General features: G+C 40.3%; 1 protein-coding gene across 1 annotated transcript; it reads right to left on the reverse strand.

The window, feature by feature from the left end:
* Positions 1-1,979: 1,979 nt before the first annotated feature.
* LRRIQ4 (leucine rich repeats and IQ motif containing 4) lies at positions 1,980-14,426 on the reverse strand (the record flags this gene model as incomplete). Its single annotated transcript, XM_082839508.1, has 5 exons — positions 1,980-2,132; positions 5,846-6,042; positions 7,061-7,199; positions 8,650-8,823; positions 13,407-14,426. 5 exons carry the CDS (start codon positions 14,424-14,426, stop codon positions 1,980-1,982), a joined length of 1,683 nt encoding a protein of 560 aa, XP_082695634.1.

Here is a 14,426-nt window from a genome sequence, read left to right on the forward strand (position 1 = left end):
ACGAGCTTTGTAAATATATATTGTCTATAATAATCTAATGTGAGCATGTCTTTATTCTCTATTTTATAAAACAAGAATGATACTTTTCAATGGATTTTCATTTGTTTTGATATAGAGTTAGTTCACTTGCTGTTTAGAAGCCCTGACAAAAATGCTTAGATTCTGGTACTGCATCTCCCTTTGTCTTGCCCTGGAATTTTCTGCCTCTCTTTTCCTAAATATTTTAAATATAAGGGTGTGTGTTTATGTGTATGTGCGTGTGTGTGTGAAATTCTAATGTGAAAGGTACAAACTGTGGAACATTTTCATATTCTTTACCATTATATGTATCTTAATGTGGTCCACTCACATTTTTATCAGAAAGTATTCCTTTCAGTGGTATATTATTTTTTGTTCTCTTGGTTTTTATCTCAGATATAAACCATGAACACTAATAATGGCCACTGACATACAAATCTTCATTAAAAGTGGTCGAAAATTCAAAACCCAGTATCAAAAAATACCTTGTGAAAATAAAGTAAAATATTTTATTGCTAAAATAAACAAATTAACATATTACCTCTGAGCATTTCTTTGGCATGGAATTTGCCACATAAAACCTACTTAACTCATTAAAGTTTCTGTGCTGCTCTAAGTGATTTTTGGAATTTTTTATTTTTCTCTTACTAGAGCATGAAATTCATTGCATGGCAGAGGGGTCTGTTCACACATTTCTATTCTGATATGCTCCAGTCAAGTTATGTTTTGCTTTCTTCTTGCTACACTAATAATTCATACTGCAATCATTGCTTGAAAGACATGTAGAATTTGAAATCAATACCACTCTAAAAGAAAAAGTCATCATGGGAATTCCTTGGCAGTCCAGTGGTTAGGACTCGCTGCTTTCACTGCTGTTGGCCTGGGTCCAATCCCTGGTCAGGAAACTAAGATCCCACAAGCCATACAGTGTGGCCAAAAAAAAAAAAAAAAAAAAAGGGTGAGGAGGTCTTGAGTGGTATAAATGGGGATGTTTTAGGTAATGATTCTTCACTTCTTTCAGCATTCCCATGAATTCCATGAACACCTGTGCTCATGCAAAACCCTATGAACAAATGTTCATAGCAGCTTTATTCATACTAGCCAAAAACTGGAAACAGAGCAACACCCTTCAAAGGGTGAATGGTGAAACAAACTATGTAATACTACTCAGTAACCAGAAAGGAATGAACTATTGACACTTGCACTACTTGGATGGACTGGAAGTGAATTGTACAGTATAAAAAGGCCAGTCCCCAAATGTTACATACTATGTGATTCCATTTACATGATCTTCTTGAAATAACAAAATTACAGGTTAGGGATTGGAAGAGGGGTAGGTGGTAGGTGTGACTAAAAGCAATAGCACAAGGGAGATTGGTGGTGATTGATAGAACAATTCTGTATCTTGACTGTGGTGGTGGCTTCACAAAAGCTACATGTAAGAAAATTGCATTGGACTACACACACTCACAGACACACACATGCACACACACAAAAGTGCATGTATAAGTGATGGAATGTGAATAAGCTCTGTGGCTGGTAGTGAGGTCCATTTTCTGGTTTTGTTACTATACTATAGTTATGTAGGATGTCAACACTGAGGGAGGGTGAAGGGTGCATGGACCTCCCTGTACATTTCTTTGGAACCTCCTGTGAATTATTTCATAATTAAAAGTTTTAAAAGTAGACATGATAGTACAGTGAACCTCCATGTACCTATCACATGCTTCTTTTTGGCCAATCTTGTTTCAGTTGGATTCTTCACATTTACCTCTCCCTGATATTATTCTGAAGCAATTCCCAGGCATCATAGCATTTTTATCCATCAACATTTCAGTAAAAGAACCTTTATTTTTATATATAACCATAACTCTGTGAATAATTTTTGTGTGGTAGGCATCTAATTCCTAGAGATTCTTAATCCATCAGGGTTCATTACCTCAATTCATACATTTATAGAATTATTTCTTATTTTTCTTGACAGATTTTCCTTTTACATCCTGCTTTCCTTTCTTATCTTTTGGAGAATTCCTCCCCTTCTTTTGCAGTTTTAGCAGGTCTTCAAATTTCCCAAATCCTTTGCGTACCATTATTCCACGCCACCATGCCTGAATCTGAAAACAAGAACAGCATCAGCTCGTACCACAGTGGACTGGGGATGGTTACAGCTCTTTGTTCTGGTATGTAGTTTTCAAGCTGTGGAGAATGAATGTCACTAGAACTCTGAACCTTATTTTCTCTCTTTCTCACTTGGCCAGTCATCCAGGCAAAGCATTTTTCAAGTATTTGGTGCTTTATGTGCCAAGCACTGTTCTAGACATTTGGGAAACAGCAGTTAAATACCAATGTCACTGACTCTGTGGAACTCACATCCCAGTGAGGGGAATAGACGATAAACAATAAACACATGACTGTATAATTTGCCAGATGGCGGAGGTGACAGTGCACAGCAAGGGGAATGGGTATGCCTGTACCCTGCCTTCCTCTTGTTCCTGGACTACCTGTGCTCCTACCTACAGGCGGCCCTTACCTGTTCTTGAGATCCTATTCCTTCGCACCTGCTCAGGAAATCTCTTCTCTAGTAGACTCTTCGAACCTGCCAGTGGCTCCCTGTTTCTCTCAGAATAAAAACTCAAGTCCTGGCCTCTCACCTTCTGAGATGGCCCACACTCTGTCTGTGGAGTGTGTTTCTACCAAGGTCATTTTCACCTCTTGAGATGGACGGCATTCTGTCTCTGGAATGTGTATCTCTCTAAATAAATCCACGTCTTAAACAAAAACAAACAAACAAACAACCACCCCCCCCCAAAACTCAGGGCCTTGCAATGGCTTACAAAGCCCTATCCAATCTGCCCCTCCCTCCTGATCTCTTAACTGTCTCCCCCTTGCTCACTTGCTCCAGCAATGCAGACACACGCAGGCACTGCTCCAGCTCAGGGTCTTTGCCTTTACTGCTTCCTCTGCCTGGAGCACTCTTCCTAATATTCAGATGGTTCACCCCTCCACTTCTTCAAGAATTTGCTCAATTGTCATTGCTATGGACTGAATTGTGTCCCCTGCTCCCGCAATTCGTATGTTGAAAAGCCTTAATGCTCAATGTGGTGGTATTTGGAGATTGGGCCTTAGAAGGTAATGAGGTTAGATAAGGTCATGAGGGTGAGGCTCTCATGATGGAATCAGTGCTCTTATAAGAAGAGACATCAGAAAGCTTGCTTTTTCTCTGTCATGTGAGGACACGGTGAGAAGGTAGCTGTCTGCAAGGCAGGAAGGGAGCTCTCACCAGAAACTGACCATGCTGGCACCATGGACCATCCCGGACTTCTAGCCTCCAGAACTGTGAGAAAATAAGTTTCTGTTGTTCAAGCCACCCAAGCTATGATACATTGTAATGGCTGCCTGAGCTAAGACAGTCATTTTCCCAATGAGGCCTACCCTGACCATCTCATTAAATTGAAACCCTTATAAATCTAAAAAAAAAAAAAAAAGATACAAATGAACTTATTTACAAAACAGAAAGAGACTCACAGACTTAGAAAACAAATTTATGGGGCTTCCCTGGTGGCGCAGTGGTTGAGAATCTGCCTGCCAGTGCAGGGGACACGCGTTCGAGCCCTGGTCTGGGAGGATCCCACATGCCGCAGAGCAACTGGGCTCGTGAGCCACAACTACTGAACCTGTGCTATAAGCCCGCGAGCCACAACAGCTGAGCCCATGTGCTGCAACTACTGAAGCCTGTGCACCTAGAGCCTGTGCTCCTCAACAAGAGAAGTCACCGCAATGAGAAGCCCACCTACCATGATGAAGAGCAGCCCCTGCTCGCTGCAACTAGAGAAAAGCCTGCACGTAGCAACGAAGACCCAATGCAGCCAAAAATAAATAAATGTATTAAAATAATAATAATATTGATGTTGGCTCTAAAGACTGGGTAACCAATCCTTTTATAAGTCAGGTGGTTTCCGGCTCTTTGCCTTCAAGAAAAGTGAAGTTAATTTGTCAGCTTAGAGCCTGCTATCTATTTTGGGGGATATATCTGGAAGAAGTTCAGAGATATGTGAGGCCCTGTCACTTAAAACAAAACAATATAGGCAAAAAAAACACCTTTTTCCATTCTTGTCAACTTAAGAATTTAAACGAGGTTTCTCATCTGTAAAATAAAAAATAGGAATGGAACTGATGCCAAACTTTATCTCATTCTAGCAATAATTAATAGTTATGCAAGAATGTATAAACTATGTGAAAAAGTCTTTCCAAAACTCCTGTAAGTCAAATAATTAAATATCAAAATTTATAATAGATTTTATATTGTTTTGGTCAATTTTATACTACTACTAATTTCACTAAGACTCAATCCAGAACATTACAACACTGTGATCATAGAAGAAAATTTTAATTTAAAATTTTAATTTATATAAATATTTTTGTAGCCTAGAATTATGAGGTGATCCGTAAATGACATACACACACACACACACACACACACACACACACACACACACACACACACTAAGGTTAATTCTGAGGGGAAAGTGGAATGGAAATACACTTTCAAGAAGAAAAAGAAATGACATAAAATTTTTGCATGTAAGATAAGAACTTGTTTGCTGACATACCAAATCATAATGGTACTTAGATTCCATTGGATACATTTAAAATACTGATATAACAACTCTATTTTAAGATGTCAGTATGTAAAATTCACTGGAAAGTAAATCCTTTGCAATGATTTAAACTTAGTGACAAAAAAGGTTAAATATCAATTTTAAAATGTGCAAGAGGCTGCATGGCTTTTCAAAATGCTTTTAAGAAGTATCCCCCAACCCCAATAAAGATGTTAAAAAAAAAAAAAAAGAAGTATCCCCCAAATATTATTTTCATTCCTGAGTATACACATATTAAAATTAATATTTTAACATAAACTTTTTTCCTTTATGTTGCAGCTCGGGCATTATTTTGATTTATTAAAATTATGTTTGTGGTAGCTTATATTATCTATGAGTTTAATTTCAGAAGCGTAAAGGAGGTATCACACAATATTTACCAGGAAAGGGAGGATGTTAGGTCTGATATGATTGAGGGCCATTGATAAAGGGTCTTACAGACCAAAGACTAACTCTTATTTCAGGTAACATGGAGAGTTGTCCACTTCAGCAGAGGCATGGCAAGATCTGACCTAGGTTTTAACAGCGTAGGTCTGACTGCTGAGTGGAAGATGTATCACAGGGGAAGCAGGTGAGGAAGTAGGGACACTAGTTGGAGGGCTAATGCAGTCATCTGGGTTTGAGATGATGGGGGTTTGGACCAGTTGAATGAAGAGCACTGAATACTGACTGAAGTGGACACGTTCCTGGGCTGTCTGGGATATCCTTATGTTTCCATGGGCTTGGTGGGCAAGGAGGAGAGTGACAGGGCTCTTAGCCCTTTGATGCTAAGTTAGGGGCAGAGCAGAACTCTGGTCTCTAGACCTCTGATCCATAAATGCTTTCATTTCTAATTTTTCAGTCTCATCTTACTGACGTTGTTAACATCAGCTTTTCACTCCAGTGAATAGTCCAACAGTTTTAGATAGTTTGGGAATTTGAAGTTTTGGTTTCTTTTGCCTATTTGTCGGCTTCTCATCTGACACAGAGAAAAGGAATAGAAGAGACAAAAAATGCTAGGATGATGTTAAAAACTCTCTCTCGCTTAGCCCTGGGGATATAAAAGTAAATAAGAATCTCTATTCTCAAGGTATAGATGTGTAAAGAGCAGCCTCATATATCTATAGTTTAACACTAATCCCACTCCAAGCAACTGTGAATACGTTATACAAAATTTTTGCTGATTTTACCTTTGTTGCCATTGTCTTCATATTTCTTCTTTCTTTAAGGTACGCCCGTACAGCCTCAGCGCCTTCGGCACACACTGTCATTGGGGGTTCTTCCATGGGATTGCCCATCAGTGTCAGAACTTTTAGATTCACTAGACTATCCAGATTCTCTGGAAGATGGGTGATCAAGTTGTCCTCGAGCCGTAATTCTTTCAAAGCTGAAATGATTTTTTTTTAAATAATGAATTTGTCTTAAAAACAAGCAAAATTAAAGCATGCATTCTTTAGTCCAATCACTTTGAAATGTTTCCTCCTATGCCATGTAACAAAAGACGGCACATTTAATGAGGCAAACCAAGTTCTCTTTTTCATAACAACTCAAAGTTGTTGGAGCCAGTGTAAATCAGTGTTAGAGACAGGAAAATAGTAAATACTAAAAAATGTTGAGAACGTTCCATTCCTCCAGGGATCAAAGAGAGGATAAAAATGCACGGTCTGGAGCATGACTAAGGAGTACCTCATATCCACCCCTGCCGCTAATCTTTGAATTATGTCCTATGGGTATGGGTAGGCAACAGCTTCCACTCATATTCCTTCATCCTCCTTTCATTAAAGAATAAGTCATAGCTTGAAAACACATCTATAAACCTGAAGATTCAGCACATTATGGCAAAGAAAAAGTTTTTATTTGGTTCCTGTAGGATCTCAGCAAAAGCCTGTTCAGTGAATGGATGGATTTACAAATAGTGGTTTAGCCTAGTGGAAAATGTTTGCATGTTCAAATACGAATCATGTATGATTTTTCATGTCAATCATGTAGCTCCAAAAGTCCCCCCTTGCTAATTTCATTACTCTGGGTCAATCCTTTTCCTTTTATTCAAGTGACTTATGGACCTAAAGCACATTTAATACAGGACCCCCAACTCCAAATTCTGGCAGATAGTAGGTATTCAGTAAATTCTTGTTCATGGCATAATGACTATATGGATGAGTGCTAACTTTCTTAGCAGTTGCTATTTTCTTTTCAATTCTTAATAAACAATCGAATTGCCTTTGTGAGGCTCTTAGCTGTGCTAACCTGGCACCTGGCCTTCCCCACACTACTAGGAAGCTCTGCAAGGAGATGATGGGGTAGGTCTAAGCTCTCATCACCGAGATTGATCTTTAGTAGGGCAAGGAAGCCTTCAATGCTGGTCTCAAACTCCACTGGGCTGTGGATCTACAGAGATTCCTCACCTTGTGCTTGGCAAATGGCATCTGGAAGTTGCTTAATCAGATTGCAGCGGCAATCAAGAATTTCCAGGTTGGGCATTGATCCCAAGGATACAGGCAGGTACTCGAGATGATTGTTCTCTACATACAGCTCTTTAAGACTCTGAAATAACATGAGAGTATACCGTAATGACCCTTACATTGATAAAAGAATTATGGTAACCAGAATCACCTGTGAGTTCCCATGTTCTTTCTTTTTTTTTCTTTTAATATTTATTTACTTAGGCTGTTCTGGGTCTTAGTTGCTGCATGTGGACTCCTAGTTTCAGCATGCATGCAGGATCTAGTTCCCCGACCAGGGATCAAACCTGGGCTCCCTGCATTGGGAGTGCAGAGTCTTACCCGCTGGACCACCAGGGAATTCCCTCCATGTTCTTTCAATGGGGATATTATGCATTGGGGTAAAGGGAAACACACATTTAAAGAATCATCATCAAAAACTACAATTATTTTTGAGTTAAGCCATCAGTTGCGGTTCTCACGTATGCAGGGAAAAGAGAACATGGGAATCTAGTGTTTATTTGTTTCACGAGAACTTTATGGAAAAACAGTTTGGATCATTTAACTACAAATATCATCTGCTCCCTTTCAACAGCTAATTCTCTGTGGCAGTTGCTACAGAATTGCAATTGCCACAGACATCAATCCAACATTGCCCAAGTGGATGTAACCACAATGTACAGAGAATAGGTTAACTATTTTCAGATTCACTGGGCAAGATTTTAATGTTTGCATTTCACCCTAAGATTTTGGAGAGTGTGGCGTGACATGTACAAGGAGCAAGTTGATGAAAGCAGTTCTGTGAACACAGGGCAAAGGAACAGAGAATTAGGAATAGGGGAGACGTACCTGTTCTGTACATGCCATTGCTTAGTTCCAGGACCGGGAGTTATGTAGTTACACCTACTTTATCATTATTAAAGTTACACCTAGTTTATCATTATTAAAGTGTAGCACCAGGAACATGAAAAAAAATCTTTAAAGTACGCATACATAAAGACACACTGGTATGGCTACTTTGAATGATGTCATCTTGTTGCTTTGCTAGGATTTAGCATAGTGCTGTGGACCCATCTTCAGCATGAACCTGGTGCAATAGTTAAGTACACCATGATACGCCTTCCACCATGCAGGGAGGGAAATCAGACTGTCCCATCCAAAATGCAGACTCCCAGCCATGCCATCTGTATGATACCTTAACTTCAAAATAGTATAATTTTCAGGGAATAGTTTTTAAAAGTGGAAATTAATTGCAAAGTGGTATGGCTCAGTTTCTGCAAATAAAACATGCCAAAGCACACAGTAGAAACAAGTATGGCTTGACATATCCAAGAGCAATTACAATAAAATGTTCTTGGAGGATGGATCCCGGGGCTGTTTAGGAAGACAGTGGGAGCCTCAAAGTGCAACAGTGACTGCTTGCTGGGAGCTAGGAATCTTGTATGGATGATTCCACATGCAACCTGTGAGAACAACACCATGTCTTCTCAGTATCAGCCAATTTAAGGAATCAGGGCGAATAATTTTTTGCCTGCGCGTTTGGGGAGGCTTACCTGGAGTTTCCTAATGCATTCTGGCATATGGGTAAGCTTGGCTCCCTGATCTTGGCCAATGTATAATTTCTCTAAAGACTCTAAAGAAAGGATTTCTTCTGGAAAGGAAGGAAACTGGTTTCCGGTTAGTCCAAGAATCTTCAGTTTTGAAAGTAAACCGAAGTTTGACGGTAACTGGAAGTATTCCAAAAAGATAAGTTTCAGGTCAAGATTATTTTTAACAGTAAGAAAATAAATTGGGCTTTTAGTTTTGAGGCAGAATGTTTAAAAAATAAGTAGAGCAATTTAGCATCTCCTACTGATGAAAAGTTAGCCCATATGTTTGCATATATAGTATTTATACTCATAGATATATAAAGTCTGGAGTTCTACCTTTCCCCCAGCCTCTCTGCTCTTTACTTTTATGCACTGGATAAAATTAGAGCAATTTTTAACCTACTTTATTGCAAATTTTTAAGCTGTAGTGTATCAAATGCTTGACACTACTGAAAGAAAAAGTACTAAACTTATTAGTGTAATATTGCAACTATAATATTCATAATTAATTCTGTTATTGGAACTGATCCATTTAGTGACATGACCTCTCACCCTTAAAGGCTTTAGCTCAGCAATTCTGAAACTTTAGTTAAAATCTCAGTTGGAAGGAAACAATGAATTACAATTATATCTTCTGCCCTCCAGTGAATCCCAAGGCTATCTGTCCTGGTATTAGGCAGGCATTTCACAGACTCCCACTCCCAGACTTTCAGAGTTGGAAGGCCTTAAAAAGGTCTCTCTATTCTAACCCTCTAATATGGTGGTGGAATATGTTCCATCGCTAGCCATCCAGCCCATATTTAAACACCACTTCCTGGGATGAAAAGCTCATTGGCTGAAGACCACTACTTATCAAATTTCCTTCTCCTGTCAAGCCAAAAATCTGTGTCACTAATACATCCACCTCTTGGCCTCTTTCTGGCCCTCTGGAACCACATGGAAAAATCTCACTCTTAAAATATGTGACACAATCACCCTATTGATTATGTTACAGAAATACCTATTTTCTTGTAGGAAAAAAGGTCCAACTCTGTGTCTTAATAGCTTCTTAACTCATTTTGAAATATAGTTCCCTGGCAAATCCTTCCTCACGGGTCCCTGCTTCAGCCTTTGGGCTTTCCTCCCACCCATTCCCTAATCTGCCACTCTACTTTTCATGACAATGGTTAATAGGGTTTGGCTCAACCCAATCTCTCTCTAGATGGGTGGAATAGGTAAATAATTAGTGAATAGATTATCTCTATAGTGGGCTTTCTTTTGACCTACAGGCCAAAGTCTCATACACTTGGAATCTGCCATAAGCCATTTTTCTCTTTATTGTGTAGTGTTCATTTTCTTAAAAAGTTATAAACTGCTTACAGTTTTACTTATTTATTAACATTAAAAAAAGAAAACTCAGAACAAGTCAACCTCCAGAGAAACTGATGTTTAAGCTTTCCTTCTTGGCTATTTCAAAATTCTTCATCAGGCCCTTAGATCCCTTCAATGGGAAGCATCTGCATTCAATGCAGTCCAAAATAATGGGGAGTTTTCAATCTAACCACTTCATTATAACCTAGTCATTTCACTCTTATTGCTGTTTACTTCGTTCATAGGTTTAGCTTTTCTTTTTCAAAAGCCCACTGAATTTTAAAGATTTTTTTCCCCAGGATATTTAAGATCTAATAATTAATCCCATCATAGTCATATCAAAGTATAGTGTAAGTAAACTTGGATGTACAGAAAACCTGCCGAGCGTCAAATGAGAACAATTATTGCTGACACTATAATTGAGCTGTAGCCATTCTGAGGTTGAATTTTCCCCCTTAATAGTGTGAATGAAAAATGTCACCAGCCAAATCAGTAAAACAAAAGATGTTGCAGCCACCTGACAGTGAGCCCTGAGGGAACTCAGGATGGAGACAAATGGGCTGCCCACTCCCAAGCCCTCAGCCACTGCAGTCACCCTCCACGGTGCACCCTGAGGAGACTCAGGATGGCCCTAGATAGCTGAGGTGCATATCAAAGGAATGATTTCAGTGAGCCCAGACTCTTGCATCTTCCCATACACAGAAATGCGCTAAATTCCTTGACTTGAGAATTTGGTTTTCTTTAATTAACAGTAATCTTTTGAAGTTCCGACTACCTGGTCTTTGTTGCAAAAAGTCCTATATATCCCGGCTCCTCCCTTCCCTCTGTGGAGCAGACCCTCTGAGCTATCTGAAAGGCAGCATCCCCCGCTTAAGTCCTCAGTTTTGTCCACCAAATAAAGCATAATTCTCAACATTTAGGTTGTCTGTCTTTTTTCAGTCAACAATAGAAATGTACCATACAAATAAAATCCATCTAGATACACATTGAAAGTTAGCTATTTTTGCCTCCATCCAGGAAAGAAAAAGCAACTGGCCAGGCTTCTAGCGCCAGAAGCCCATGAGGCAAATTTTGGGGTGTGATAAGGCGTTGGCTTAAAGGCAACGTGTCATTATGGAGAGAAATGCATTGGGAGGTTGCTGGAGGCATAATAGGAAATTGAAAAAGGAAGACAAAAGCCGCAGATATACCATCATAAGAACTGAAGAATAATAAGCACTGGTACATGGAGATTTTCATGTTCAACATAATAACATTGAACGTGTTCACATTTAGGTGCAGTTTGACTTGCAGTAAAACTTGGTGTTGGGTGAGGCTAATCTTTGTTAAGGATCCATCTGTGTGTGATTCCCTCCTCCACCCTGATTTCTTAAAATGTCTCACAGGGAAGGGTTAGGTATCACTCATGACTCAATAGGATTTAAGTGAACTTCCCAAGGGTGCTTTATATTTTGAGCCTTTCACTCCCAACTGTGGAATGACAGACTTTGTTCACTATAAAAGGAATTTCTTACATGAGCTGCAGAAGAATTGGGAGCCGGGCAGAGGGCTTCTCATAGAACCTCTAAAATCCTCCAAGGTGGGCTGCTACCTAAGTAGAGATTGAGTCCTAATTCTCTTCCTAAATCTTAAAGTCATCATCAAAATATTTACTTCCTGAAAGGCAGTTTTGAAACTCTCTAGCAATGAGGAAAACCAAAAAAAAAAAAAACAAAACCCAAAGTTCTAGAAATTGAAAGTCAAGTAAAAGATTAAAAAAGAACAAAAAACAACTTTAAGGCTAGGTCTTTTATAATGTATGAAGTACATGAGAGTGGTGTTCACGGCTAGGAAAAACAGACCTAATATTTGGTTACTGTTGTTGATTTCCAAACCTCCCTTTCTCTCTCTCTACAGTTGTCTTTTGCTTTTAACAGAACTCTGTTCTCTTAAATTTTCAAATATGAAAAAAAAAAGATATATTCAATATCTTGTAATAACCTATAATGGAAAAGAATCTGAAAAAGAAACATATATACACAACTGAATCACTTTGCTGTACACCTGAAACTAACACAACATTGTAAATCAACTATATTTCAATAAAAATATAAAATTAAAAAAAGCATCTGTGCCTGCCGTCCAAACCTTTCGTTAATGAACAAAATGAACTACTGCAATTAAAATTGAGTTCTTGGGGCTTCCCTGGTGGCGCAGTGGTTGAGAGTCCACCTGCCGATGCAGGGGACACGGGTTCATGCCCCGGTCCGGGAAGATCCCACATGCCGTGGAGCGCTGGGCCCGTGAGCCATGGCCGCTGAGCCTGCGCGTCCAGAGCCTGTGCTCCACAACGCGAGAGGCCACAAAAGTGAGAGGCCCGCGTACCGCAAAAAAAAAAAAAAAAAAAAATTGAGTTATGATCCCATCCTCATTTCCTTGACTTCCTCCCTCTTCCAAGAGGCAGCCATTATTAGGAATTTTGTGAGTTTTTTTTCCAGTACATATTTTTATACTTTTATTACATATAAAAATATCCATAAAATGTGTTGTGTGTTGTGTGTATGTAGTTTTGTGTGATTAAAGATTTATATGTGATATAATATTCTGCCATTAGGTGTTTTATTTTAATAAACATCACACTTTTGAGATCTACCCACATTGGCACGTATAACTCCAGTTCACTTAAATTATTGTGTAGTATTCCATTTTACAAATATACCGCAATTTACTTGCGAATTCCTCTACCAACTGACATTTAGATTATCTCCCGTACGTCATGATTATCAACAATGTTACCATGAACGTTTTTGAACACACCTCCCTGCACACATGTGGGAGAGTTTCTCTAGGGACAAACTGATTTTGCAGTTTCCCGTGAATGGAACATTAGAGCCTAAGGCTGTATGTGTCAGAGAACTCTGCTGTTTCAGGAAACCCCGTTAGGAGGTAGTCTTGTTAAGAACATGAACCCTGCAACCCAGTGCTGTGGGTTGGCATCCTGACTCTCTGATGTACAGGTGTGTGGCCTTGACAAGTTAGTTAAGCTCCCCATGCCTCATGTTCCTCATAGATCATTGAGGATAATATCACCCACATCAAAAAGTTATTGTGAGGATTAAATGGGATAATATCAATACATGTAAAACATTTAGCCCAGTGACCGGCACGTACATATTGTAAGTAAATATCAGCTACCATTTATGATCACTATTGCTATTCAGAGCGGGAAAAGTAACATAAATGGTGACCCTATTGGATATATCTGTTAACCCCGGATTTTCACTCGTAAACTCAGTTCGAATTTCCTGATGTTTAGACACAGAACTACACCAGCTTAGGGCCGGAAGGGCCCTTGGTGGGAGCATAGCGACAGCCAGGAAGGGGATCGGTACCTTGCATATTTTATTATCATCCAGCGCCAGGATTTCCAGGTTCTGCAGCTCACAGATCTGCAATGGACAGCGTTCCAGATAGTTCTGGCTGAGATCGAGGAAGCGCAGGTTAACCAGGCGTCGGAAGGGGCGGCGCAGCACCCGCAGGCCGGTGTTGTGCAGGTAGAGCAGGTGCAGCGAGGTCCACCTGCAAAGGACGTGCGGCACCTTCTCTAGGTAGTTCCCGCTCAGCCCAATCTCCGTCACCTGCGAGAGCTCGGCCAGGGTGTGCGGGACGGAGTGGAGGCGATTGTGGGATAAATCCAGCACCGACAGCTTGGAGCACTGGCACAGCGACTCCGGGAGAGCAGGCAGGCTGTTGTAGGCCACGTAGAGCTTCTTCAGCTTCGTCAGGTTCCCAATCTCTTCTGGGATGGCACTTAGCTTGTTCTCATCCAGGTCGATGATCTCCAGGTTGAAGAGACCACACAGCTCCAGAGGGAAAACTTCAAATTGGTTTTGCTTCAGGTGGATCTCCCTCAGTTTGGTCTGGTTCACTATTTCCTTGGGCAGAGATTTCAGGTGGTTTCCCGCCAGTCCGAGCAGCTCGAGGTGGTGAAGGCGTTTACAGACGAGGGTGGGGATCTCCGCCAGGTCCGTGCGGTAGAGGCGGAGCTCACGCAACTTGCGGATGCCGCCGAGGACCCGAAGGGACGAGGCCAGGAGCGGGTTGTCGCTCAGGTCCAGGCCCTCCAGGTTGCTCAGCTTCCCCAGCTCGGGGCACAGATTCTTCAGCTTGTTCTTGTTCAGGTAGAGGATCCTGACATCCCTTAAATGCTGAATATCCTTGGGGATTTCTGCAATCTGGTTGTTTTCCAGATGCACTTCCTCTAATTCTCGTAAGCCTAAAATCTCCGCTGGAATGGTAAGCAAGCTCTGATTAGAAGCGTCAATGAAAAATGTTCTATCAGAGACCTGTTGTGGATCATTTTTCTGATGAATTCTAGATGAATGTTCTGATTTTGTGCTGTCATTTGACAT

The sequence above is a fragment of the Leucopleurus acutus genome (assembly GCF_964270905.1).
Source record: "Leucopleurus acutus genome assembly, chromosome: 5".
Lineage (NCBI taxonomy): Eukaryota > Metazoa > Chordata > Mammalia > Artiodactyla > Delphinidae > Leucopleurus > Leucopleurus acutus.